The sequence below is a fragment of the Gymnoscopelus microlampas genome, assembly GCF_963454915.1.
Source record: "Gymnoscopelus microlampas genome assembly, chromosome: 19".
NCBI lineage: Eukaryota > Metazoa > Chordata > Actinopteri > Myctophiformes > Myctophidae > Gymnoscopelus > Gymnoscopelus microlampas.
The window spans coordinates 2,020,422-2,048,124 of record NC_139956.1 but is presented as its reverse complement, the minus strand read 5'-3'; the positions used below and the strand labels follow the sequence as shown (position 1 = coordinate 2,048,124).

Here is a 27,703-nt window from a genome sequence, read left to right as displayed (position 1 = left end):
GGCCGATGCTCTGCTAGTTGAATCAGCACCGTCCAAGTTTTGTGTGTGTGTGTGTATTGCTTCGATATGGCATCTTACGGGCGATATCAGCCGATTTCGATACGTTACCGTGATAATTATGCATACCCAATATACATATACATATACATATATATATATATATATATATATATATATATATATATATATATATTCAATCTAAGACAACTCTTAGATTGAATTTAGAATATATTTTTATTTATCATAACAAAAGAGCATAATTGAGCATAGATATATGAAGCATAGTTTGGCGTCAGGGCTCTGTATCTATTCATTCCCTGTAAGCATGAACATTTTAATACATGTTACATGCCAAATAGAATTACAGGGAATGAATTAAGAACCCCAATGGGAATCTAGAAACAGAGCCTACAGGTGGATGCCGGGGAGGCGGTGGGATTGCAAACTTGATGGTCAGCAGCAGACAGCGAGGCAAGGCAACAGACAGCAGAGGAGACGGCAGAGCGGCAGCAACAGCAGCACAGCCAGGAGAGAAGCCAGAATGACAGGTTGGCAGAGAAGATTAAATAGCCGCCCAGATCAGGAGAAGAGAGCATGTGACTGGTCACCTGATCAGGTTGGCACGCTGCCTTGAGTTGCCTGCCCGAACTAGCTACGCAGGCTGCGCATCATATGTATTAGTTTTACCCAATTATAGTGTTTGTTAGTTTTAGTTAGCCATAATAACCCTGATTTAATATCAAAACTAAAATCAGTTAAATAAACCTATTAGAATCTGTTCTTAATTCGTTTTTGCCTATTTAAATAAAGATGAATGAATACAAATTAATAAAAAGGCAGCAAAATATACAGACCGATGAAATGTTTCCCCCCTCAAAATAGTGAATCATGCTTTATGAAAGCTATTTAGTCTATTTTCCCATCCATGTTTTGAGCACGAATACCTACCAACAAGGAGCTGGATCAAACTGCTGCTGTACGGGTGTAGAACAGAACACCTGTACTCCCCCTCGTCTGAGAACTTCACCCTGGTCAGCTTCAGTGAGATGTTACCATGAGACAACTGATCATGAAACAGAGACGTCCTCCCTTTGTATGACAGTTTCAGAATGTCAGTAATGACACGTCCATCAGAGAGGTAGTGCACATAGTTAGGCGTCAGGTCATCTCTCCACCACCACACCGTCCCCCTCTCCACGTTGACAGGTGGTTCAATGTGACAAGGAAGGATGACATCATCTCCCTCCATGGCCATCACAGTCTGAGATGACCCTATGACCTGAGGTTGTCCTTAAAACAAAACAAAATGTCTTTAGCGTAGTGATATTGGCCCTAATTCACTAAGCTGGTCGTAAATATGGGGCAAATAAAGTTTGTAAAGGAGGTCGTATTTTTAGTACTCACAAACTGACGTGCAATTCTCAAAGGGGTTTGTATATCCCTGAGACATGCGTATGACTAGGTGTAGGACATGATTAATCTGGAAGGCTGCATCCAACAGCATCCAACTTCAACGTCACTGTGCTGAACAGTGTTGCCATGTCCACTTATTATAAGCGAATTTGGGCTTATTTTTCTGTAAAGTTGCTTGTAAATATTGGTAGCTGTGGGGTGCATTTTTTTGGGCTTGTTTCTAAAGTGTAGTTCATTATTTGGGCTTGCTTCACAATTGTTCAATTATTTTAACCGGTGATTCTCAAATATTTTTATGTCATGGACCCCCAAGTTAATACGTAGGCTAATTTATCCCTATAAGTAGGGATGGGCAATATTATCGATTTCACGATATATCGTGATATTTTATTTTGCGATACTGTATCGATACTCCAGGCCGACATATCGCGATTTCTTTTTGCTTTTTCAGATACAGGCTTTATGAAAAGACATTCAAAAAACCTGTCACTGATCTGCAGCTACTCAATATGTAGTGTGTATATATATATACAATATTAGGGGTGTCACGATTCACTTACCTCACGATTCGATTCAAAATCGATTCCTAGGGTGCCGATTCGATTAAAATTGCGATTCTGCGATTAATTGATATTCGATTCGATTCTGCGATTTATTGCGATTTTCTAACAAATATTCGATTCGATTCTGCGATTTATTGCGATTTTCTAACAATTCTGAACAATATAAACCATGAAAAGTTGAATCATACACTTCAATGCAGCCAGATCATGTCAGTCAGTCTTTCTGACATTGATTTCAGACAAAGTGCCAGTGAAAAAGGTACTAACTTTAAAAAAAAAATATATATATATATATTTATTTTTAAAAATCGATTTTTAATATTTGGAAACGATTTTAAAATCGTGGCATTAAGAATCGCGATTTATTCATGAATCGATTTTTTTTGACAGGCCTATACAATATGTAGTTGTGATATATGTATATATCGCAATATATCGCAATATGTATCGTATCTCAATATATTGCAATATGTATCGTATCGCAATATATTGCAATATGTATCGTATCGCAATATATTGCAATATGTATCGTATCGCAATATATTGCAATATGTATCGTATCGCAATATATCGCAATATGTATCGTATCACAATATATCATGATATCGCAATATATCGCAATATATCGCAATATGTATCGTATCACAATATATCATGATATCGCAATATATCGCAATATGTATCGTATCACAATATATCATGATATCGCAATATATCGCAATAATATCGTAATATATGGCAATATGTATCGTATCGCAATATGTCGTGATATAATCGTATCATGACCCAAGTATCGTGATACGTATCGTATTGTGAGATTCTTGCCAATACCCATCCCTACCTATAAGCCCCATCTGAAAATGTGTTGTGCCAGCTGGAGCCCCTTACCAGATTTGTGTTGTTAGAATGTTTAAAAGATCTTCCAAATATTCCACATTTTATTTCAAGATTTTTTTTTAAAATAGCAGATCTACAAGCTCACAACGCATCGCATCACGAAACGTGGTGGTGAGCTTGTAGATTGGCTTGTAGATCGGCTATCTCCAATGTATACACTACAGTATATCATTTCAATGTATACAGTATATATAGGTTTACAGTTCTCATATGGCTAACTTCTTTTGGGCTTATTTCATAGACCTGGTTGCTTATTTCTCTCACAAAATCTGGCAACACCGGTGCTGCAGGAGTTTAACATCACGTCCAAACTTACAGATGTCGGCCGCATTGCCTTGACACCAAGGGCGTATCGTCATAGAGGCCAACGGGGCCATGGCCCGGTCTATAAAACTCTGCTCCCCCAGGGGAAAGAAAAACAAAAAAATCAACATAACAACATTAGCACCCCTCACCCTATTCTGTTGTTGCCAACCACAGAAATGGTTTCCCCGTCAAACCGGTTCTCTTGCCAGGCACCAGCGGCTGCTGGTGGGGGGCCAGTGGGGCCACAACCAGCAGCGCCCACCACAACGCCAGACCCGCCACCACCAGCAACCATCTCCCCGGCCAGCAGCACCATAACAAACAACACCATAACTCAACAACAACACTAACGCTTCTAAGTGTGCCCCTGCTCCCCGGATTCCAGCGGCGCAGTTGCGCCTACAGACCTCTCTGCTATCGACGAGCCAGCAACTCAACCCAAACTAAGCCGCTTCCCAACTATACTTGCATATTGTGTTTTATTCACGTTTCCCTCGCTTGCATTAACGCTGATGGTAATTCTCAATAGACTGTCACTTATCAGCCATCGTTACGCGATGTGATTGTTTTCATAGACCTGATTATTTGTTTTTCGGATTGCTTGTTTCTAGAAGTGGTGGCAACATTTTTAGACACCACACGGGTCTTCCCAACAATAGCGAAGATTGAAGAAGTCAGTGTGAACATGGCCAAATAATAACAAGCCAATAGCCAAACTAGGTCTATAAAGCATGCTAGCATTTAGGCTAACCCTCCTGCCTGAGGCTGCAGTACAACTTGCATTGTCTGCAACTGTTGCAATGTGAATGAGGGGAGCGGAGGGCGGTTACTGCGGAGGACGGGCTGTCTCCCCATTCGTGTCGCCATCGGCTTAAAGGAGTGAAGGACAGCCAGGACAGCCAATGACAAATAGGTGTCGCCATTCGTGTCGCCATTGGCTTAAAGGAGTGAAGGACAGCCAGGACAGCCAATGACAAATAGGTGTCGCTTAGGTGTCGCGGATGACGATGTCTCTGTCTCTCTGTAGACTCAGGCGCTCTTCGAGCACCTGGTTTTTTGATTGATTAAAATTTGTATTAGGCAAAAGAAAAAAAAGTTTCCGTTGGGGTCCTTGAATTAATTTCATAGACATATATAGTAGCAACCAAACAGTTCAAAAATCAACATAAACCTACAGAGAAAAAATTACCACTATGTACAAAATAAATCACACCCTGTGTGAAGGAAGCGGTGCCTTTGGGGCGGGGCTTAACTCATTTCAGTTCGTCCCTATTGGTGGTCTGAGTCCACTTACCAAATTTGTACTTGGTAGCATGCTGCAAACTGGAATAATGGCTGTTTAAAGCCCAGCCAATGGGCAGACAGAGGGGGCGGGGCTTAAGTAATTACAGTTCGTCCCTATTGGTGGTTTTAGTCCATGTACAAAATTTGTACTCCGTACCATGCTGCGAACTTGAGTTATGGCTGTTTAAAGGCCAGCCAATGGGAAGACAGAGGGGGCGGGGCTTCGGCAATTCATGCTCGTCCCTATTGGTGGTCTAAGTCCACATACCAAATTTGGACTTGGTGGCATGCTGCAAACTGGAGTTATAGCTGTTTAAAATCCCGTGCTCATCCCGTTCTCATACGGGCGGACGGACATAACATACGCTGGGGGTCCCTGGACAGAGGGGGCGGGGCTTCAGCAATTCATGCTCGTCCCTATTGGTGGTCTAAGTCCACATACCAAATTTGGACTTGGTGGCATGCTGCAAACTGGAGTTATAGCTGTTTAAAATCCCGTGCTCATCCCGTGCTCATACAGGCGGACGGATATAACATACGCTGGGGGTCCCTGGACAGACACGGAGTCACGGCCAAATGTAGAGCGGTTGGCACCGCTAAAAAGCATGAGAAAATAAAAAATCACACCCTGTGTGAAGGAAGCGGTGCCTTTGGGGCAGGGCTTAACTCATTTCAGTTCGTCCCTATTGGTCGTCTGAGTCCACTTACCAAATGTGTACTTGGTAGCATGCTGCAAACTGCCATAATGGCTGTTTAAAGGCCAGCCAATGGGCAGACAGAGGGGGCGGGGCTTAAGTAATTACAGTTCGTCCCTATTGGTGGTTTTAGTCCATGTGCAAAATTTGTACTCGGTAGCATGCTGCGAACTTGAGTTATGGCTGTTTAAAAAGGCCAGCCAATGGGCAGACAGAGGGGGTGGGGCTTAAGTAATTACAGTTCGTCCCTATTGGTGGTTTTAGTCCATGTGCAAAATTTGTACTCCGTAGCATGCTGCGAACTTGAGTTATGGCTGTTTAAAGGCCAGCCAATGGGAAGACAGAGGGGGGCGGGGCTTCAACAATTCATGCTCGTCCCTATTGGTGGTCTAAGTCCACATATTACATTTGGACTTGGTGGCATGCTGGAAACTGGAGTTATAGCTGTTTAAAATCCCGTGCTCATACGGGCGGACGGACATAACATAGGCTGGGGGGTCCCTGGACAGAGGGGGCGGGGCTTCAGCAATTCATGCTGGTCCCTATTGGTGGTCTAAGTCCACATACCAAATGTGGACTTGGTGGCATGCTGCAAACTGGAGTTATAGCTGTTTAAAATCCCGTGCTCATCGCTCATACGGGCGCTGGGGGTCCCTGGACCCCTCTTTGATAACTTTATCAATGCATGCTCGTGCCTATTGGTGGTCTAAGTCCACATACCAAATGTGGACTTGGTGGCATGCTGCAAACTGGAGTTATAGCTGTTTAAAATCCCGTGCTCATTCATCCCAGGCTCAAACGGACACACGGACAAAGTCATGTATAGAGCGGTTGGCACCGCTAAAAAAATATATACAAAAAAAAAGGGAAAAAAGAAAAACGCATGAGAAAATAAAAATCATATACAAAAAAAAAGCATGAGAAAATAAAAAATCACACCCTGTGTGAAGGAAGCGGTGCCATAACATACGCTGGGGGTCCCTGGACAGAGGGGGCGGGGCTTCAGCAATTCATGCTCGTCCCTATTAGTGGTCTAAGTCCACATACTAAATTTGGACTTGGTGGCATGCTGGAAACTGGAGTTATAGCTGTTTAAAATCCCGTGCTCATCCCGTGCTCATACGGGTGGACGGACATAACATACGCTGGGGGTCCCAGGACCCCTCTTTGATAACCAGTCGTACGTGTGGCCAATGAGAGGAGAGATGGCATAGATGACAATCTCCAAGTCCGTGTGTGTGTGTGTGTGTGTGTGTGTGTGTGTGTGTGTGTGTGTGTGTGTGTGTGTGTGTGTGTGTGTGTGTGTGTGTGTGTGTGCGCGTGTGTTTGTATGTGTTTCTTCTTTGCCGTGCTCATCCCGGGCTCATACGGACACGGAGACAAAGTCAAGTGTAGAGCGGTTGGCACCACTAAAAATATGTACAAAAAAAGGGGAGGGAGAGTTTTTAGGGCTGTTTTGAATGAGCCCAGCGAACTGCATTTTTTGAGGGATGGGGTTAGACTATTCCATTCCTTGGTGGCTGTGCTGTAGAAGGAGAATTGAAGGAGAATTTGCCCATGTTTGTTTTATGGGTGGGTGGTACCAGATTGTTGTTTACGCTCCCTCTAGTTTCGTGACTGTGGGTGTCACTAACTTTTTCAAGGTATTTATACAGATATGCGGGTATAGGGGGCATTTCGGGCAAATCTGCATTTATAATTTTGAAGACCAGTCCCATTTTTAGTTGTATAACCCTGTCTTCCACCCTGAGCCAGCCTAGGCTGTAGTGATGCGCGGGTCGGGTTTTTTCATGACCCGCCCCACCCCGCCCCGCCACGGAACGCAACCCGCCTCAACCCGCCCCGCGAACCCATATATAAATCTATGGCTCAACCCCGCGATTTTTTTTAAATTCTGTAAAATTATGGTTAGAAAATAATCCCCAAGTGTATTCAAACTGTTTTATTGTTATTATTCTTATTCTTATTAGGAATAAAGACAAAACAAGAGCATGTTATTATTTTTATTTTTTTTGCGTGTGAGAGCGCGTGACCCGCTCACCCTCAGCCCGCATCATTTTCTCCGAAATTCTGACTTGACCCACCCGCGCCGCGGGTTGACCCGCGGGTCCCGCGGGTTACGGGTCAACCCGCGCATCACTACTAGGCTGGCAAAGTGAGTGGGAGAGAGGTTGGTCATGGGCCCCAGTCGGAGAAGTAGTCAAATCAGTTTTTTGGGAGGTTTGAAGCTTAGTCTTCAGTGACACTGAGGTGTTGGGGTACCAAGAGGAGCTAGCATAGTCAAAAAGGGGCTGAATCAGGGCCCCTGAGAGGGTTCTGAAGGCCTGAGGGTTGACAAAAGAGGAAACTCTGCCCATAAATCTGGTTCTCTGGTTTACTCCTTTGAACACCTTTGTTGCCATGCTTTCACCTGTCAGGTATTTGTCAATAATACATCCCAAATAGGTAATCTCTTCTTTGCTAGTGATGATTGTGTCATCAACTTTGACCTTGAAGTCATTTACCTTCATTTTACTGAGGGAATGTTTGGTCCCAAATATTATATATATAATTTTATATGGTAAAAACATATAAAATTATGGCAAGTCCAATCTTTATTCATCTGAGAGTTTGATTGACTTCCAAATACATGTTGAGGTGAGGAATTCAGATAAAATATATATATTAGCCATTTTTGAACCAATATAACAGAACTACTGGGTGTTATTACTAGATAGAAAACTAGCCTTTCACAAGTAATTGTAACAGATTTTTTTTTCTCCATAGATCATTTCTATGAGGTGTCCAGAACAACATACTAAAAGTCCTAAGAAATCCTAGTTGCGGAAATATGTTTAATTGACATTGACTCACCATCATTTTATTTGGCTTTTTGACAATATTGGTGGACATCTTGGATTGATGCCAATTAAACATACTTCCCTTCCCCTCCATCAGGCGCCCCGGCTGTCATGGGGGAGGAGTTTAGTGACCAGGATTACTACATGTTTTTGTGAGGGTACCAACTACCCTGAGAGACATGGGGAGAACATGCAAACTCCACACAGAGTAGGCCCTTTCACCAACCCCACCTAGGGTATGGGCGCTGATGACGCGGAGGAGGAGACACGCCCCCAGCGCCCACAGCGTCCCTGGCGGGAATTGAACCCAGGACCTTCTAGCTGACTTTTTTTTTTTGTTTTTTCAGTAGGCGTTGCCTAGACCGGATCACACAGGTCTTTAGTAACACATACCAGGCTTTCCTCCGATGTGGAAAGACTGGTGACGCGAGGTTACAGTGCAGTGGGCCTGCTGCTAAACGGGAGGCATGCGTTAATCCGACAGACCTTTTCTCCGACTATGTGGCATCCGCGTGCGGTTAGGGTTAGGGTGCGGGTTTGGTTCGGGTTTAGTATTGGAAACGTCGGAGCGCTGCGCTGTCGGAGGAATGCGCTGACGGACTAACGTACTGCACCCCTGCTAAACTCCCCTCCCCCTCCTCCCCCTCTCACACACACAGGCAGCAGAGAGAGAGAGTGAGTGCGTGCAGCAGAACTAGTCTACAGCTAAACTTTAAAGCAAGTTAACGATGGCTCGTTCACCCCGATTTGACCACTAGGCAATCAACAGCACTAATGTCATCTGTGATTCTTGTGTCAGTGGGTTTAATATCCAACTGACTGTTTTCTGCAGCCTAGATATCAAGTCATTCCCTGTAGTGTAGAGCAGTGTTTATCAACCTTTTTGGTGCCAAAGCACACCTGGCATAGCCAAAATATCCCAGGGCACACCTAGAATTTAGCGGCTGGCCCTGGGTGCATCGCTTCTTTGCTGGTGGAGCTCTCATCATCTTGTAGTAATAATACTGAGTGCCAAAGCATGTACCCTGTGCCCCTTTTATACAGTACCAGGTAGGACAACATATTTGCATTCCTATGGGTGATGGTCGCTACACTGAATGGCCGTATCGATTGACGGACAATCACCGCTATTGTTCTCGAGGGGCTGGGTTCACACTTTCTTCAAACGTCGCGGCACACCTCAGCAGTACTCGCGGCCCAAAATTGGGCCCTTTGCCAGGGTTGATAAACACTGGTGTAGAGGGACCCTCTCCCTCATGTTAGACTTAAAGTGACTTCTAAATTCTACTTCTCCTCAAAAGGACAACTTTACTAGTTCCCATTCAGAAGGACAAGCCTATATTGTATTATTGCATTTGGCTATGTGCAATAACTGCAAGCCAATGTTCAGAGGCATTGTCAGTATTTGTCTTAATTTCTTTAATTCATATTTCTTTAGTCACCAATAATTCAACTGTAAGCCAGTGTTTTGAGACATAATGTGTCTGGAGGTATCTAAAACATTCAGGACAGGTCGTAATAATGGATGCGTACATTTACATTAGCCTACTTAGACCTACCTTCCACAGAATTGCAGCAGCATGACTGCATGAGCGGCCCGGCCCTGCAATGCAGGAACAACCTGCTGTCTCTATGACACCTGTCTTTGTAGACAGAACCCATGCCTTATGGTGCCTCACATGCAGACTCTGGCTCGGTTCTACGTCTGCTTTTAAATAGAGGAGGTCGTTAAAAATGCTACAGTATGTGATACGAGGCCACTTCTTAACGTCATCTTCTCAAATATCTATTGCAGTAGGCAACAATAGGCTAATGTCACCTTTTTTTAATTCATTGAGATTGTGTTCCCACATTATTAATTAATACGTTCCATTACAACAGCTCATACAGTATGACTCGCAGGTGCTTGTAGGCTAATTATAATTATAAGACGTGTCAAGCAGCTGCGCCAGAGTCATACTGTATGAGCTGTTGTATTGTAACGGAACGTAACAATTAATAATAATGTGGGAACACAATCAATGACATAAAAAAGGTGATATTAGCCTATTGTTGCCTACAATAGATAATTGGGAAGATGACGTTAAGAAGTGGCCTCGTATCACTTTGTGGAGTCCATAGTTCTAAGTAGGCTAATGTAAATGTATGCATCTATTATTACGACCTGTCCTAAATGTTTTAGATACCTCCCGACACAGCTGATTCACGTAATCGATATGTCATTCATGAACCCGTTATAATCATTTAAGATAACCATCAATCCCCGTGCTGAGGTCATCAACAGTAGTAAAAATGCAAAACAGACAGGCAGATCAATAAACGTGCAGCCCAAGTGCTCCAGTATTTTATTTGGGTCGGCGAGGAAACACGTGCCGTTTGTTGACATTCTAAGACCACCTCATGGCTAATTTGCATATGACGTTCATATTATCCTACTGTCAACAAAGGAAAGGACATGTATTGTGTGGTGGCTATTATCACCTTCTTAATATAACTGACTGTACAAATGAAAGCATGGTTCTATTTGTACACTCACAATTACAACTGGTCCGGATAATGAACACTGAGGATTTTACTGTGAGAGAGACGCTATGCGCACAAACACGGCTTTCACTTACCATAACTAAGTAACTAAGTAAAATTACTCATTACACAAAATGTCCCATTTCACAAGTCTTCAAAATGTTTAAAAATCTTTTGAAAATAGCCGATCTACAGGCTCATAATGAAAGCTTGTAAATCTGCTATTTTCAAATAGCAGAAGTATGGGGTAAAGTGTTGAATGCATGTTTTGCAATAATACAAATCTGCAAAGTAACTAGTAACTCAAGTTTTAAAATGATTATAGTGGAGTAAAAAGTACAATATTTGCCTCTGAGATGTAGTGGAGTAGAAGTAAAAGTACTGCAAATTGAAAATACTCCAGTAAAGTAAAGATTACTCAAATTTGAACTTAAGTACAGTACTTGAGTAAATGTACTTAGTTACTTTCCGCCACTGGTGATTCCAGCATGATTGGAAACACTATGTTGGGTAATAACTAGATATTTCGTTATTGTAGGTCGAAAATGCAGTCAGGTAGTGTGGAACAAATGTGGCTTGTAGGCTACTGATGTCCAACGGACGTGGAACTCTGGTGTGAAGAAGAATGTGAGGCTGAAGAAATTAAAACACACTAGACCATACCCGGTCGGCGCAGCGCATCCGTGGGGGGATATGCGCACATGATCTGGCAACCCGGGAGGCGACATTGTTTGACACATAAACGCTAATAAGAAGCTGAGATTTGATGAAATTGAAAAACGGGCTTCACAGTTAAGTTCAGATGGTAATGGTCAATGGCTGTGTGCAAAATCAGAGCAATTGGTCCAGCCAGTGAGGAGAACCGGGTAGCTTCACCACCACTACAGAGGTTACTAGAATTATAGTAGGATACATTTCAAACACGTGCAGGAAGAGTCCACTCCACCCCCCCAATTTTTTAGGAACCATTCAGAATACATGCAGCATAGAAGTGGACGTCCCATTTAATAAAGACTACACTCATGTGTGATGACATGGAAGTTCTACTTCTTACACATGCTACCTAAATTAATTTTACTGAGAAATTATTATTATTATGAGTAGACACTTTCACCTCATTTACTACTTTTGATGCTGTAAGTGTATTTTAATGCCGAAACGTTTGCACTTTTATTATTAGTATAATCATAATAATAATAATTATTATTACTTTTACCCAAGTAAAAGTTTTTGAAGACAGGCCTTTCACTTGTATTAGAGTATTTCTACATTGTGGTATTGATACTTTTACTTAAGTAGAAAACTATCTGAGTACTTCTTCCACCACTGTCAGTGTGTGAGTCTCTCTCAGTCAGCCTGACTCACTGATAGGACCCTGAGCCTTTTAGTATTGACTTAATGACAGCTATGTTGTCATGATCTTTATTGTTGTTTTTACATCCATTGTTTATGAACAGTAAATCTTACCAACAAGGAGCTGGATAGAACTTTTGATGTTCAGGCCTGGAACTAAACACCAGTACGTCCCCTGGTCTGAGAGCTTCACCATGGTCAGCTTCAGTGAGATGTTACCACGAGACATCTGATCATGAAACAGAGACGTCCTCCCTTTGTACAACGGGTTCACAATGTCAGTAATGACACGTCCATCTTGGAGACGGTGCACATCGTTAGGCTTCGGCAGGTCAGGTCTGTACCACCACACCGTCCCCCTCTCCATGTTCTCAGGTGGTTCAATGTGACAAGGAAGGATGACATCATCTCCCTCCATGACCCTCACAGGCTGAGATGACACTATGAGCTGACGTTGTCCTTAAAACAAAACAATGTATTTAGAGTAGAGATATTAATGTGTAATGTTTAATGTGTATTTAGACAATGTACAGTGTGTTGTGTGTGGTGTCAGGTCTGGATCTCATGCTGGTGAAATGTCAGTGTGTGATCCAGGGATTCCGTTAGCCGATATTTACCGGTAAAAGTTTTAATTGGCCGGTAATTATAAACACCACCGGCCACCATGGCCGGTTGGGAAAATGCTGTTATTAGGCTATTTTATCATTTAAGCCTATTATTAATATTATTTGGATAAAGTAGTTGGCTACAAACAACCATTAAAATCATAATCATTTAAAGTTTTTTATCATGATCTGACTGTGTGGTTTAATTCTGACAGCCTGCTCTGCTGCTGCTGTGCGCTGCAGTTGTAGATTCGCCTATTCGTTGTACGATGGTGTCGTGCATTGAAAATATCAGAGCTACTAGCTCACAGCATGTTGCAACGCGCCGCGTTGTGAGCTTGTATGTCTGCTATTTTTGATACGACACAACACAGCTGATAGACCTGCTGTCTCCTCCTAATCAGCCAGCGTGGTTCGCTCGCGTGTGTTGATAAACAGAACCGGGATTTTTCGAGGTGATAGAATCTGAACAAAAGCGGACCCAGTTGTCGATAAAGGGACCCGAACACGTGTGGGTCCTGGATATTATGCAAGCACAGTGACTGTCTGTCTGCAATGGATAAAGTGGTGAAAGTTGGGCAACGGTGTTGCGCAGGGAAAGGCTTTGCCGCAGCTCGCCCCAAAACACCCTGGCCCCCATTTTTCAGGCAGACCAGCGGTTCTTGTATTCTTGTATTTGTTTTACTGAGGATAAGGGTAGAAATAGGTTTAGGATTAGGTATAGTTCTACTGAGGTTAAGATTAGGAATAAGGTTAGGTTTAGGCATAATTTACTGATATGTTTAGGAAAACCAGGCGAATACTTATTAATTATAATATATGGCCGGTAAATTTATTCTTTGGCAGGTAAAATATGATCCTGCCGGCCATGGTGGCCGGCCCAAAAAATGCCTAGCGGAAACCCTGGTGTGATCAATCATATAGTGCAGTGGTGGAAAAAGTACTCAAATGTTTTACTCAGTGTTGCTATGCTCATTTGGGAAGTGCTTGCACTGTATTTTAATGATGTGACGTGCACGTCGCTTAACACCTACACTATACTGTAGGTCACACAATGGACAATTGATATGCATCTAGGCTAATTCCTATGTTAATGTACCTGGTGTGAGTCGAGAGCCTTTGTAAACTTTGTTGAGGTGTGAATTTAAAGTAGTTTTAAATCTATGCGTGTGCCTGCGCTTGCTCCTGGTCAAATAGGTTCCGGCACGCCGTGCAAGGCCGTCCAGTGAGCATTGCACCCCTGGTTTTACTTAAGTAAAAGTATCAATACTGCAATATAGAAAACTCTGTTACAAGTAAAAGTCCGGAATTCAAAATTCACTCGAGTAAAAGTACAAAAGTATTGGTATCAAAATATACTTAAAAGTCCAAATGAAATGTACTTATTATGCAGAATGTCCCATTTCAAGTTTTCAAAACGTATAAAACTAGGGTTGTCCGATATTGGCTTTTTTACCGATAACCGATATACCGATATTGTCCAACTCTTAATTACCGATACCGATATCAACCGATACCGATATATGCGGGGATTATTGTGATTAGGGTAAGCTCAAATTTCATATAACACACACCATATACAGTAAAAACTCCTGTAACTTATTTATAAAGCAAAAAAAAAAAAAAAAAAAAAAAAAAATTTTTTTTTTTCAAAAACCGATACCGATATTTTCCCGATATCAATTTTTATGCTAATATCGGCCGATAATATCGGGAGGCCGATAAAATCGGACATCCCTATATAAAACCTTTTGAAAATAGACAGAATATATAAGGCTGAAGTGGTTAATGTATACTTTGTAATAATAATAATAATAATAATAATAATAATAATAATAATACAAAATAGAAATGCCCTCACACATGATTGGATCAGTGATTGCTATCGGCCTGATCGGACCACCTCTATTCAGTAACCTTGACTCAATTACTAGGTTCCACGGTATTTTTGTGTTTTAGAATGGTATAACAATTAATTGTATCTATTTCATAAAGGATTTTACTTGATTATTAAAACTTAATCTATTTTTGCTTGATAAATGGTCATTTTAGGTTGTTTTTAATGTCCGCAGAAAGCCGCGGAATCCAGAATTGCTCTCCGTGGAATCAAGACTTTTTCTCCGCGGATTCCTGGGGGGACTAATTGACCATTAGCATATGCACAAAATAACGATGCCCTTTTTTCACTTTCCCAAAATGTAAGCTGTTTATTAGAGTTTTTATGTAAACACCGGGAGATTCAGAATTCAGGCTATGGGAACTATCGTCACCATGGTTACAGCCCTGCAAGCTATGGGATGATCATCAAACTGCGTATGCGTCTGTTGTTATACTGTTGCCGTCTGGCACACACAGAGAACGCGCTTAAACTTATAAAGGACATTCATTTACGGGCCGTTTCCGCTCACACTGCGTTATAAGAGCGGGAGGGTGCTTTGGATATCATCTTTAGGGATGTCCCGTACGAGTACGAGTACTCAATTTTCAGTACTCGCCGATACCGAGAACCAATACGAGTACTTTATGGGTTTTTTTTAGTAACCACTTATTTTACCCCCTTTTTCTCCAATTTCATTTCATTGTTATGCCTTGTACATGTACTTGTTATTTTAATAATAATTATTGTTAAAATTGCGTTAATAACTTTCTGTTTACTTGGTTAATAGTAGCTCTGGTCCACCTCACGTATAAAATACACTTTTTGGCCAGAAAAGAAAATATTTCACTGGAAGGAAAAATCTGGTCAATAGAACAATTAAAATACCAGATCTGTAGAGCAGTGGTTCTCAAACTGTTACATGTCAAGGACCCCCAAATTGACACTTATTAGCCCGTTGACCCCCATTTGAAAATATATGCCAGGGACCCCCATAAGAGAAGAATACTACGGCTCTAGCAGTCAATTCCCAACCATTTTAATTTTAAGGACCCCCAATTTGACATGCATTAGGGCTACGGACCCCCATTTAATTGCATTTTTATCTCATGGGGCCCCAATTTATATTGTAAAATCCATGCTAATTTAACTCTTGAGAGTGTACAACGGGTCCATTTGGTTCCATTTTTACACTCTCAGAGTTACAGACCCATAAGGGTCCATTTGGTTCATAACTATGCATTATTTAGCTGGGGACCCCCTGGTACTCCCTCAAGCACCCCTGGGGGTCCCCGGACACCACGTTGAGGACCAATGCTGTACAGGGCACCATATACATTTTTTCCTTCCGGTGAAATATTTTATTTTCTGGCCAAAAAGTGTATTTTAGACGTGAGGTGGGGGGCTCAGAGTGTCCCCATTTTTTTTGATTGATTGAATTTTTTATTAGGCAAAAGAATGTAAAACAACACAGTTACATTTATAATACTTTTTTCTAAAAGGTCCGGCCAAAAAAGTCCTTGCGGACTTGTTTCCGTTGGGGTCCTTGAGTTAATTTCATAGACATATAGCAACCAAACAGTTCATTAAGGAAAGAAGGCTTTCAACTCTATAAAACTGTCTTTGTTTTGGTCAGTAGCGAAAGTGTATTATTTATTTATTTATTAATAAAGACGAGCAGCCTGCGCTACCGCGGGTGTGAGGAGAAAGGTACGACAGTACCATAAAATTAAGGAGAACTCCTTCTAACACTAATCAGCTGTCCTGTCCACTTTCCCTGTATTAGCGCCGACTCATACTCCGAGCAGAACTACAAGCTCACAACAGGTCGCGTCTGCAACGCGTTGTGAGCTTGTAGATCTGCTGTTTTCAGCGCGCGACACCGTCGTGCATAACGAGCATAAATGAGGCTTTTGTCAGACACGCTATGGAGCAGAGCTAGGTTAAGAGCATATTTCTGTAGAAGCAGAATCAAAAATACTAGCTGCTGTACCGTTCCATTCTGACCAGTGTTGCCAAATCCGTTTATTATAAGCGACTTTTGTATTGTTTTTCTGTAAAGTAGATTGTACATATTGAGGGGTCCTTCCTCTTGGCATGCAAATGTTTGAGAAAACATAAAACAATATTAGACATTAAAGTTTGACTGACCTGCCCTAGTTGCTTATTTTGGCCTTATTTTTATAGACCTGGCTGCTTGTTTCTCTCCAGCAGAATCTGGCAACACCGGCTACGGCTAATAATAACGCTAGCTCCGTCTGTGAATAACAGAGCCGGCTCCGGTCTGTGAGTGTGAACCATGCTCTCTGACTGGACGGTAGACAGAACTTTCTGTTACAGTAAAATCCATCTATAAGTACCACCACACAACTGAAAAGTATCGCGAATATGACCACAAGTTAGAAACTTAAAGTGGTTATAACTTTGTTTGAGGCACAGCTGTTAACAATGCCATGTTAATATACCAGCGGCCGTCATTGTTTTGGTATCGGGTAAAAGTATCGGGAGCTTTACCGAGTACCGATACTGGTATCGGTATCGGGACAACCCTAGTCATCTTCATCTTCATTGTTAAAATCCAGGTTGTTAATTAGCTCAAACATCTTAAACATCAACTTCTCATGGTTGTACACAGCACATCCCCACGCTACGGAGCATAAGCTGTCCGACCTGCCTCCATGCTGTGAATTACGACGTGTGGAGCTGCCGTGTGTGTGTGTGTGTGTGTGCGCGCGCGTGCGCGTAAGGCTGAACGATTAATCGTTTTCAAACCGAAATTGGGATTTGAAACCACACGAGTAGCAAATCGCAAAGGCTGCGATTTTACCTATTCATTATCATAGATTATAATCCTTATATGCAACGGGGGCAAGTCTGACCCAGCGTTTACAGCACTGCAGCAAATCGACAAAAACAGCCCATCATAAATTGACAAGTGTAGATCCATCTGCATCTACGTTTATAACACTATCAGATTAATAAATGAGCATTTTGATTAGCCTAGTAAGTTAGTTGTCCTTTCCACTCGTTGTAGCAGGAGCACATTAAAAGGTTATTTACATCAGACCACCAGGTCCAAAAAAAGTACTCCAGTCCTGTGTGTGTGTGTGTGTGTGTGTGTGTGTGTGTGTGTGTGTGTGTGTGTGTGTGTGTGTGTGTGTGTGTGTGTGTGTGTGTGTGTGTGTGTGTGTGTGTGTTGTAACTGACAGGCAGACATCGACGAATACCACCCAACTCACTCCAAATCCAACTCACTCCATGAAGACTTAAGAAATATTCGCCCAACTCACTCCAGGGCTGGGACAACTCCCTCCAGGACCAAAGACCAACTCCCTCCAGGACCAAAGCCAACTCACTCCAGGACCAAACCCAACTCACTCCATGCAATGTCACCAGTGTAATATTGGTTCAATGTGTCAGTGGTGTAAAGTAACTAAGTACATTAACTTAAGTACTGTACTGTACTGTAATGTACAATGTTGGGTATTTGTGCGTTATTTGAGTATTCCCAACTTCCAATGGTTTTACCTCTACTCCACTACATATTGGATCCACATATTGTTTTTTATGTTATAGTAACTGTGTTCTTTTTTTATTACCATTTTGCAACCTTTTATATTTTTTAACCTTTTTTTCTATAATAATGCGGTTATGTTATAGTAACTGTGTTGTTTTACCTGTTGTTTTACACTGCCCCTTTTGTCAAATAAACTGTTCCATTCCTACATTTGACCTCTTGTGTTGTGTTATGAACAGCAGCTTGTAGCTTTTATATAAACCTGTGTATAAACCTGGTATTTAGAGCAGTGTTTCTTAAACCTTTGGGTTCATTTGGTTACATGCAATATAAAGAGAAACTTTGGATCCACTTTGGTTTAGGTCAAAAAACAAAACCTTAACGAGGAATATAACAACACCTCTTGATTTGACAAACAATAGAATAAGACATCTAACAAACACTGGACTCCAAGTGCCAAAGTGGCCAGCGAGCCCCCCCCACCCCCCAGAACCATTAAGTTGTTTTGTAGAGACAGTATTTAAAACTTTAACCAAGCCTAAAACAGAATAGAGTTAAAAGTAACAAATTCCTCAATATTGTACTTAATTCCTCAATATTGTACTTAAGCACAAATGTCTTCCTCAATAATAATTTGTGGAGTGAGTTGTGCAAATTAAATTTGTGGAGTGAGTTGGCCAAGTGTGTGTAGGGAGTTGGCCAAGTGTATGGAGTGAGTTGGGCAAGTAGTGTGTGGAGTGAGTTGGGCTCTGCTGTGGAGGGAGATGTCTGGAGTGAGTTGGATTTGGAGTGAGTTGGGCTGTTACCACATCGACTCATAGGAACACACATAACTAAAAGTCTGCCCAATATTTTGAATACGCACATCCCCGGGTAGGGACTATAATAATAGTCAATAATATAACATATTACATAATAATAACAATAATGCTGATATTGGCTCTGTTTGCGGTTCAAACCCAACATTAGACACAATGTCACAGAGTAAACAAGCTAATGAAATGAGCTAACCTGGCCTTAAGGTGGACTGACTTAATGTAGACCAGTAATTCTACACAGAGCTAATATGACACTAGACTGAAAGAACGAGCCCAATCGATGGTCTTGAAGGGCGGAGCCAAACCCAGGCGCTGGATTCCAGCGCCTGGGTTTGGAGCACTCTGATCGGTTAGGAGATAACAAGGTCCTAAGACCAGCGTTCCTGCAAGGTTCTCCCAGGCTTTTTTTCTTTTGAAACAAAAAAAAAGGCATGGGTTTCCGAGGCTAATATGACACCAACTCATAATAACCCCTGTCTCATCAACGTCTCAACGAGACGAGTCACATTACTAATACCAATATCAAATATCTCCATTTATTAACTATAAAGTACAATGTGGTACATTGTTGGTTACTTAATGAATAAATGTTTCTTTGTTACTTCCACATTTAACACACAATTTAACATATATTGTGGGTGGTTGGTAATGAATATGGTATTGTTGAATATATTGGAAGGGGTCCTTGGGGATAAAAATGTTTGGGACTATTGCTGTACAGCACATAACCCAAAGTCTGTTAATACTTTTACTGCACACATCCTGCACACAGTATAGACACACACGGCCGGAAACGGAAGGCCTACAAATTCACGCCCACTTTTGGATTTGCGCCGCTACTCGGGGTCCGTTAGAACGATGGACTGCAGCTCTCAATGCATTCCCTATGAGAGGACATGAGAGTTAGAAATCGTTTAAAATATTCCTACATTAACTGGAGACGATATTTAAATAAAAATACGTTTCCAAATGTATGGAGTGTCTTTGTCAACATATCTTCTTGTTTTCTTAATAGTTGATGTGTTTCACATTTAATTTGCCACTTTAACGAGTTACCCATAATGTTAACACAGCAGAGGGTAGACGGCAGACAGACAATTTGTCGCATTTCAGTGACATCACTGTCTTTACGAGTGCCGAGCGCTGACCAGCGGTGTACCCACACTGGAGAGACCAGTCCAGTTTGCTAATAATTCACAACTACAGTGCCAGATAATCACCAAGAGAGTTAAAAAAAAAGAAAAAACGTTTCAGTCATTCAGTCCGACTTCACTGTAGCCTATAGTAGCCTTTTCATAAATTATATTTGTACTTAGGCTGTCCTGAGAGTTTATAATATTTAGAGAAATGTAAAGTTTCAAATGCAAAAGTAGTGGTAGTAGTTGCGAATTACTGGACATTTAGACTGAATGTTTCATTTATCCTCATCTTGCGCTAATGCACGCAACTGTTTTGCCAGGTTTTATTCTTGTTGTTTCTCATAAGCGTGCATCCGTTGTCTGTCAACAACACAGTAGTCTGTGCCTTGACTTCAGTGCGCTGACTCTCTCCCCACCCGCCCCCCGCCCCCCGCTCCCTTGCGCTTAAACTACATGCAAAAAGGCTGTTCGCTGTAGAGACAGGACAGGCGGTCGCCTGCCCAACTAAGATCTCGCCTCCCCTAAAAAAATAAAAAAATAACCCGAAAATGTGTCATTGCGTGCTTAATGTCCTCAAAGTCACGCATCCAACAAGCTTTGAACTGAGCAGATTGGACCTTCTGTTCCAGAGATAATGACCAAAACATATTGAAAACGGACACTTTCGCCAGTTTTCTGGGTATTGAAAACCTCAAGGGATGCGTCCGTGACGTATATACCGTGCGACCACTTAAACTATAGATCTCCGATGCTAGCGGTTTTGACATACTGATGGAGTATATTATAGTATATTGTGGGTAGTATATCGAGATGACAGATATGGGACATTAAAAAGGACAAATTAAACAAATGGGACAGTTTATTAGAACACAAAAAAAATCGCTACAGCTTCAGTAGTTAACCAGTGAAATTACGGTATTTTACAATGCCTCTCATAGAGATTGCATTGAGAGCTGCAGTTCATCGTTCTAACGGACCCCGAGTGTCAAAAGTGGGCGTGAATTTGTAGGCCTTCCGTTTCCGCCCGTGTGTCTCTATGGACTAGTGGTCTATAAAGCAGGGCACAATAGAGCACCGAAGTACATAATTCACACATCCTACCTGGTTCGCGGTTTTCCACCCCCGTTCTGAATCCCCATAGACATGTTTAATATCGCGTCAAATAAGAACTGAGTTGCAAAAATAAACAAATGACCCTGGCCAGAAATAGACTGTATCAAATATAAGTGACTGACTATAGAGCCTCCCTGACAATATCGCAGAGACAGTTGTTTATTTTTGGAACACAATTCTTATTAGACGATTCTAAGATGACCCAATGTTATTCTCCATAGAGAAATTACTTTACGAACCAGGGGATGAACGAGTGACGTCAGGACTTCTGTACTCTATGGACACTATAACTAGAAAATACTGTTCCTGAATAAAGTTAGAATGTTGGTAGTGTTAATTATAAACAGTGTTTATGGTCAGTGTTGGGCAATATTACTCAGGAAAGTAATATGTTACTTATTACGTATTACTCCTTTTAAAAAGTAACAATATTATATGACTTATTGGTATAAAGAGTAATATATTATATTACATATTATATTAGGCTACTAAATGACATTATTTTTTTTACAAACCACATTTAGATCAGTAATATGTAATAATATTACTATTTTGGCTGCTGTAATAAGTTACACTACTCGTTACTGGGGAAAGTAATATTATTACAGTAATATTACTAAAGTGACTTTCAGACATGCACTGTATTACGTTTTCCACACTTTTGTGTTGGAGTAAATAAAATAATTTCTGTCTTGCTGAGAGTCTTCTCACCCTGGAGAACAGACTTTCAACAACACAAAACAGCCTTTGTTTCAGTGAATGGGGAAGTTGTTTTGTTTATTTTTACTACAGTTGAAGCCATGGTTCACATGAGGCTGAAAGCGGTACAACACAACGCAACGCCCAAAATGGCTACGGTGGAGCAACACGGAAACAAGCACACGTCACATACCATACACTAATGTCAATAAGCGAGTAGGCTACAATGTTATCAATAAATAATGTAATAGCATAAAACCATCATTACCTTATTTGTTCACTAAACTTTTGGAGCCCCTGCCCCATCCCTTCCCTGTCCATAACTTCACTGTAACTGTAGCCCCGTTTGGAACCATTTTCTCACCGCCGTGTATCTCCTCTGATGAGGTTCCACAGCGTCGGGTCCTGGCAGAGTGCGACACGGGCGAACATTGTCCACTATGCATGATTCTTACGTTTTTCAGCACATCGTATCTAAAGGGTAAAGGTATTCCCCTGCTCTCAGATGTTTTACATTTTAGCGGTCAAGAAAATGTAACCGACGGGTTAAAACAAGCGTTTAAATCTCTTTTCTAGTCAGTCTGTGGCCATGTTTTCCCAAAGCAATCGTACGGGAGCAGTACTGTGCAAGCATGCGGACGGGGGTTGACTGGTCACAGGCTGACTAAAACAGCGATTTCAACGCTTGCTCCAACCCCTCGATTACATTTTCTTGACCGCTAACATTGAAATCATCTGAGAGCAGGGGGGATACCTTTACCCTTTAGATACGATGTGCGGAAAAAGGTAAGAATCAGCCATATTGGCCACCGTTCACCAGTCTCGCACTCTGCCGGTACCCGACGCAGTGGAACCTTAGCTGTATAATACAACTCTCGTAGACATATTTATGATTCTGACGTTTTCTACAGCTAGTGGAACCTCATCTCTGAGCTATACAGCGGAGGGAGAGGTTCCGATTGGAGATACTGTAACGGATGCATGTGTTGTGACAGTTTTCAATAACTTTTATAAGTTGTATATAACATGTAACTTAACGTTTACCTGTGTTGTAACATCTGGTCCTTATTACCAGGAGGATGATGACATAAATCCACATCGACTTTCCAAGTTCCTTTAATTCCATTATTTGTTTTAATTGATCGATCAATCCCCAGCAGAGAACTTTGTCAGACTATATTAGTTTATAAAGTTATTATAGATTGCTTCCGACGTCAATTGTTGCACATTAATACTATAACATGCTATAAAGTACACTAGAACTCAATGGTCTATGCCCTGATCATAGCCGACTGCGCATGTAAAGCAGTTTCAAACCGTCACACCCAGCGTGGTGTAATATGAGAGTGACTACACTAACGTTGACTCCCATCGGATGAATGGAATGCGGAAATGCACGTTCCATCTCAAAGGCATAGTTCCATTGTTTGGAACTATAGTCCATAGCGGCCCGCTTTGGGCAAGATCAAAGCGTGTCATAACTCTCTTAAAGCCAAATTCCAATACCGAAAATCTCGGCCACTCGCTCACTCCCACTCGGTCACTCCGACTTCGAACCGGAAGTAGTCGCGGTCCAATTGTTCATGTGCTTCTTGGAGGGGGCGAGTGGAGTCGAGTGGAGTCGGCGAGGAGGCTCTCCACTTCCGCATTGAGCGAGTGTACATGAAGTGTATGCTCGACCACTCTCAACAGCTCCTCCGCGGCAGACTTCCGCATCACGTGTACACTTTTTTTTGTTTTTTTCCCCTTCTCCCGTGACGTTTACATGGTCCTCCTCCTCCACATGTGCCGAAAACACCGGCCGCAACCCCCCCCCCCCCCCTCGCCGCCGCCGCTCACTCGTTGCGCATCTCACACACACACACACACACACACACACACACACACACACACACACACACACACACACACACACACAGTGTAAAGTAACTGAAAAGACCGCAACAAGCCACTGGCTTTATTGCGTTGTTGAATGATATAAAGCATAATACAATTATACATTGTAATATATTGTGCACACTTTCTGTCTCAAAAGCTGTTTCTATTCGTGCATGCCTCAATGCAGTACACGGACTACTATAAATGACTGAGACAAAGATTATGTTAACATTTTTAACTTCTGGGACGAAGAAAAAGAAAAGAAAACGGGAGGTGCGCGAACAGCGCGATGGAGAAGAAGGACCCGCCGATATTTAATATTGTTTGTTGGTGAAACAATCATGACTGATACACATGAAAGAAGACCCTTCACAGCTAAATAGAGAATTTTACATTTTAAGAATCGGTTCAGAATTGAATGAGTATGGCTATAGTTAAATGTGAAGCTGTTCCTGCTATAAATATGCATCCACCGTTCTGCGCGCCCCTCGGCTGCGACGTTTCCTTTTTGACACACATCTACACTTCATGGAGTACATTTTCGTACTGGGGTTCTGGGGACTGTACGAGCAAAAAGAGGGACAGGTCAGGATTAAATTCATAAATGTAAGTTTGCTCATCCTGGCGCTTCATTCACTATTTCAGGAATAAATGGCCTTGCACAACAATGTTAACTATAAAGATAACGATGTGGCCATCCACATTGAGGAATTGTCTATTCTTATATTCTGTATAATTCTATACCTGCATATTATTCTATGCATGTATATTTTCATCCACGGCTCTGGTCTAGCTGTGTGAGATGTCATAAGTGATCGCGGAATTTGCCGTCGCTTTGAAATGACGCTGCTGAGTGCAGTCCGATCCTTTGAGGGAAACCGCTCGACCACTCGTCCTCTCAAATAATCCTCGGCTCCTCGCAGGGGCGGGGCTTAGGCGCGAGTGGAGGAAGCGAGGAGAGTGAGCGAGTGACCGAGTTTTGGGGAATGGAATTCAGCTATATATGTCTCTCTCTCTCTAGCCAGATCTATGGGTCTGGCCAGAGTGTAGAAAAGAGAGTAACGACACGCTCTGATCTCGCCGCAAAGCGAGCTCTATGGGCTATAGTTCCAACTTCCAAACATTGGAACGATCTCGTTGAGATAGACAGAGCACTTCCGCATTCCATTCTTACAATGGGAGTCGACCTTAGTGTCAGAACTCTCTTTATGGCTCTGGGTCTGTCTCGAGAGAGAGAGAGAAGAAAGCAAGATGGCGGGCGGCAGTTGAGTCAACAAACAGACAGTTTTATAACAATGAAGATGTTTGTAGAGAACATAAATGTTTATAACAATAGAATATCAATGCGTGGCTGTATTGACATTTAGATATTTTACAAAATAATTATTTAAAAAATATATATCCGAATTTTAAAAAAGCAAAAAAAAAAACACCAAAGACTAGAGTCCAATGGGATTTCAACCCATGTTCCTCATTTCTCTGACAGCTGCTCTAACCTAGCCTGGTAACCCCCCCTCCCACCGGAAATCTCATTTGCATTTGATTTCAGGAAGTAGGCTGTGAAACAAAATGCGTGTCCCAAACTTCTTCCATTTGACAGAGTCAGGTTAGCTCTAACCAGTTGGATAATAAAACAGCAGCTATTTGGTCAGATATGATGTTGATTTCAAATGATCTTCAACAAGCTTTCAGGACAAAAAATAAATGTGGTTTGTGAAGCTAACTGTAAAAAGAAACTTAAGTTCCTTTTGACTGGATGGATCCTTCATGTCAGGATAATTTATAAATGAAAGCAGAGTGGTCCACTGCTTCATGCTAGAATTATTTATACATGAAAGCAGAGTGATCCACTGCTTCATGTTAGAATCATTCATTTCATCTGTGATGCTGCTTTAATTACTTAGTTAGTTCACCCCCAAAATTACTTTTTTTTTTTTTTCTCGCATTCCTAAGCCAATAATTTGATGACCAGTAGTGATGTGCGGGTCGGGTTTTTTCATGACCCGCCCCGCTCAACCCGCCTCAACCTGCCCCGCGAACCCATATATAAATCTATGGCTCAACCCACGGTAAAAAACAAAACAAAAAAACGGTAAAATCATGAAGGAAAATAATCTTCAAGTTTACAACCCAAGTGTATTCAAACTGTTTTATTGTTATTATTCTTATTCTTATTAGGAATAAAGACAAAACAAGAGCATGTGATTTTTATTTTGTTTTGCGTGTGAGAGCGGCTGACCCGCTCACCCGCAGCCCGCATAATTGCCTCTGAAATCCTGACTCGACCCACCCGCGCCGCGGGTTGACCAGCGGCTCCCGCAGGTTACGGGTCGACCCGCTCATCACTAATGACCAGCGTACTGGTAGGACACACAAATAGTCTCCTTTGTGTCTCCTACCGGTCCGCTGGTCATCAAATTATTGGCTTAGGAATGCAACACAAACTAAAAAATATCCCTGAATTCAAGTCTCCTTGGGGTGACTACATAGGAAAAAAATGTATTTTTTTGGGTGAACTATCCCTTTAAATAGTTTTTCAGTTAGATGTTATTTTTGTTACTATTGGTTGATAGTAATGTGACTGATCTAGGATCTAGTCCTTCTACTGCTTACTATTGGTTGATAGTAATGTCACAGTTATTATATAATCGCCGTCATAATTGTTTCCATGTTCCAAAATGTTCATATATTTTAACATGAAAAAGAAGAATATAGTAAATAGAAGATCTATAAGTTCACAAAGCGTTGTGAAGTGACGTGTTGTGAGCTTGTAGATTGTCTATTTCCACTATTTTGTTGAACAAATTGTGGCCATATTGTTTATTTTGATTATTGGTATGGGCCATTGTCAGTTATTTCTTTGTATATTTGAAGTTATTTGTCATTTACTGCTTTTGTTTTCAAAACCTAAAAGCCAACAGTGGAGGAAAAAATACTGAAATGTTTTACTTAAAAAAAAAAGTAAAACAGTAAAAGTAATCCTGTAATCTGGTTAAGAAGTCAAACATTTTAACTGTTGAAAATTCAGTGTTCTTCTCCACTAGAGGACACTGTTGCATCACATTCAGATCTCCAAGTTCAGCTGGCCTGATGTTTTCAGTCAGACAGTGAACATCCTGCTGACTGAAAACACTTAGTTGTTTAAAAAGTGTAAATCAGATCAAAATGGATGCAGAAAGAACAGTCCTGCAGACATTAGAAGTCTACACTATCAATGGAACATTAAAATGTACTTTTGTTTTGTCAAACAGAGAAACTGACAGTGAGATCTAACAGCTTTCATCCTGGTGTCTCTATTCAGGGCAGATCTACAAGCTCACTATGCACTGGGTTGAGTGATCTTGTAGATCTGTTATTTCACTATTAAAATGTAAGCATAAGTTTGAACCATTTAAGGTGTTAAAACCCTTCTCTGTGACCTCTGACCTCTATGTCTTATAGATGTGATCAGTAAGACATACACACATGTCATACACTTTACAACCTGCAGAGGGCATAAGAGGACACTGACAGTAGTCAGAGAATACAGGTCAATCAGGGACACTGTGTGTGTGTGTGTGTGTGTGTGTGTGTGTGTGTGTGTGTGTGTGTGTGTGTGTGTGTGTGTGTGTGTGTGTGTGTGTGTGTGTGTGTGTGTGTGTGTGTGTGTGTGTGTGTGTGTGTGTGTGTGTGTGTGTGTGTGTGTGTGTGTGTGTTTGTAGACACAGGAAGAGAGGAGGGTTTACATTGAGGAGACTTTGGAGGCAGGGCTGTAGGCTGCCCATCCAATCAGAAGTTAGAATGCTACTGCATTATCTGTGCTATTGTTCCATTGGCTTAACTTTGTATTTTTTCTACACAAGATTCAGACACATAGAGAGTTATGTCACGCTTTGATCTCGCTACAAAGCTATGGGCTGTAGTTCCAAACATTGGAACTTCCTCATTGAGATAGAGAGAGCATTTCCACATTCCATTCTTACAATGGGAGTATACTTCTCTTTCAACATCTGACCCTCATCAGAAACAGGAACAATATCACATGAATTATGTTTTTATTTTTTCTACAAAGAACATTTTCATTTGCGAGAATCACTCCACACCACCCACACAACTTACTAGCTCCCCTTTACACGCACGCACGCACGCACACACACACACACACACACACACACACACACACACACACACACACACACACACAC

At 41.6% G+C, this 27,703-nt stretch overlaps 1 protein-coding gene across 3 annotated transcripts in view; it reads right to left on the bottom strand.

Annotated features, from left to right (window-relative positions):
* LOC311034812 (serine/threonine-protein kinase/endoribonuclease IRE1-like) overlaps positions 1–22,901 on the bottom strand; it is a 32,910-nt gene extending 10,009 nt beyond the window's left edge. For 2 of the 3 annotated variants that reach the window (XM_084042826.1, XM_084042827.1), the window contains exons 1-3: positions 22,686–22,901; positions 11,989–12,333; positions 949–1,290 (exon numbers count right to left, since the gene is read on the bottom strand). In XM_084042826.1, coding sequence (XP_083898952.1) covers positions 949–1,290; positions 11,989–12,333; positions 22,686–22,767 — 769 coding nt within the window. In that variant the 5' untranslated portion in view covers positions 22,768–22,901. The remainder of the gene's footprint in view (positions 1–948; positions 1,291–11,988; positions 12,334–22,685) is intronic. The other variant, XM_084042828.1, reaches the window with a different exon arrangement.
* Positions 22,902–27,703: the final 4,802 nt, after the last annotated feature.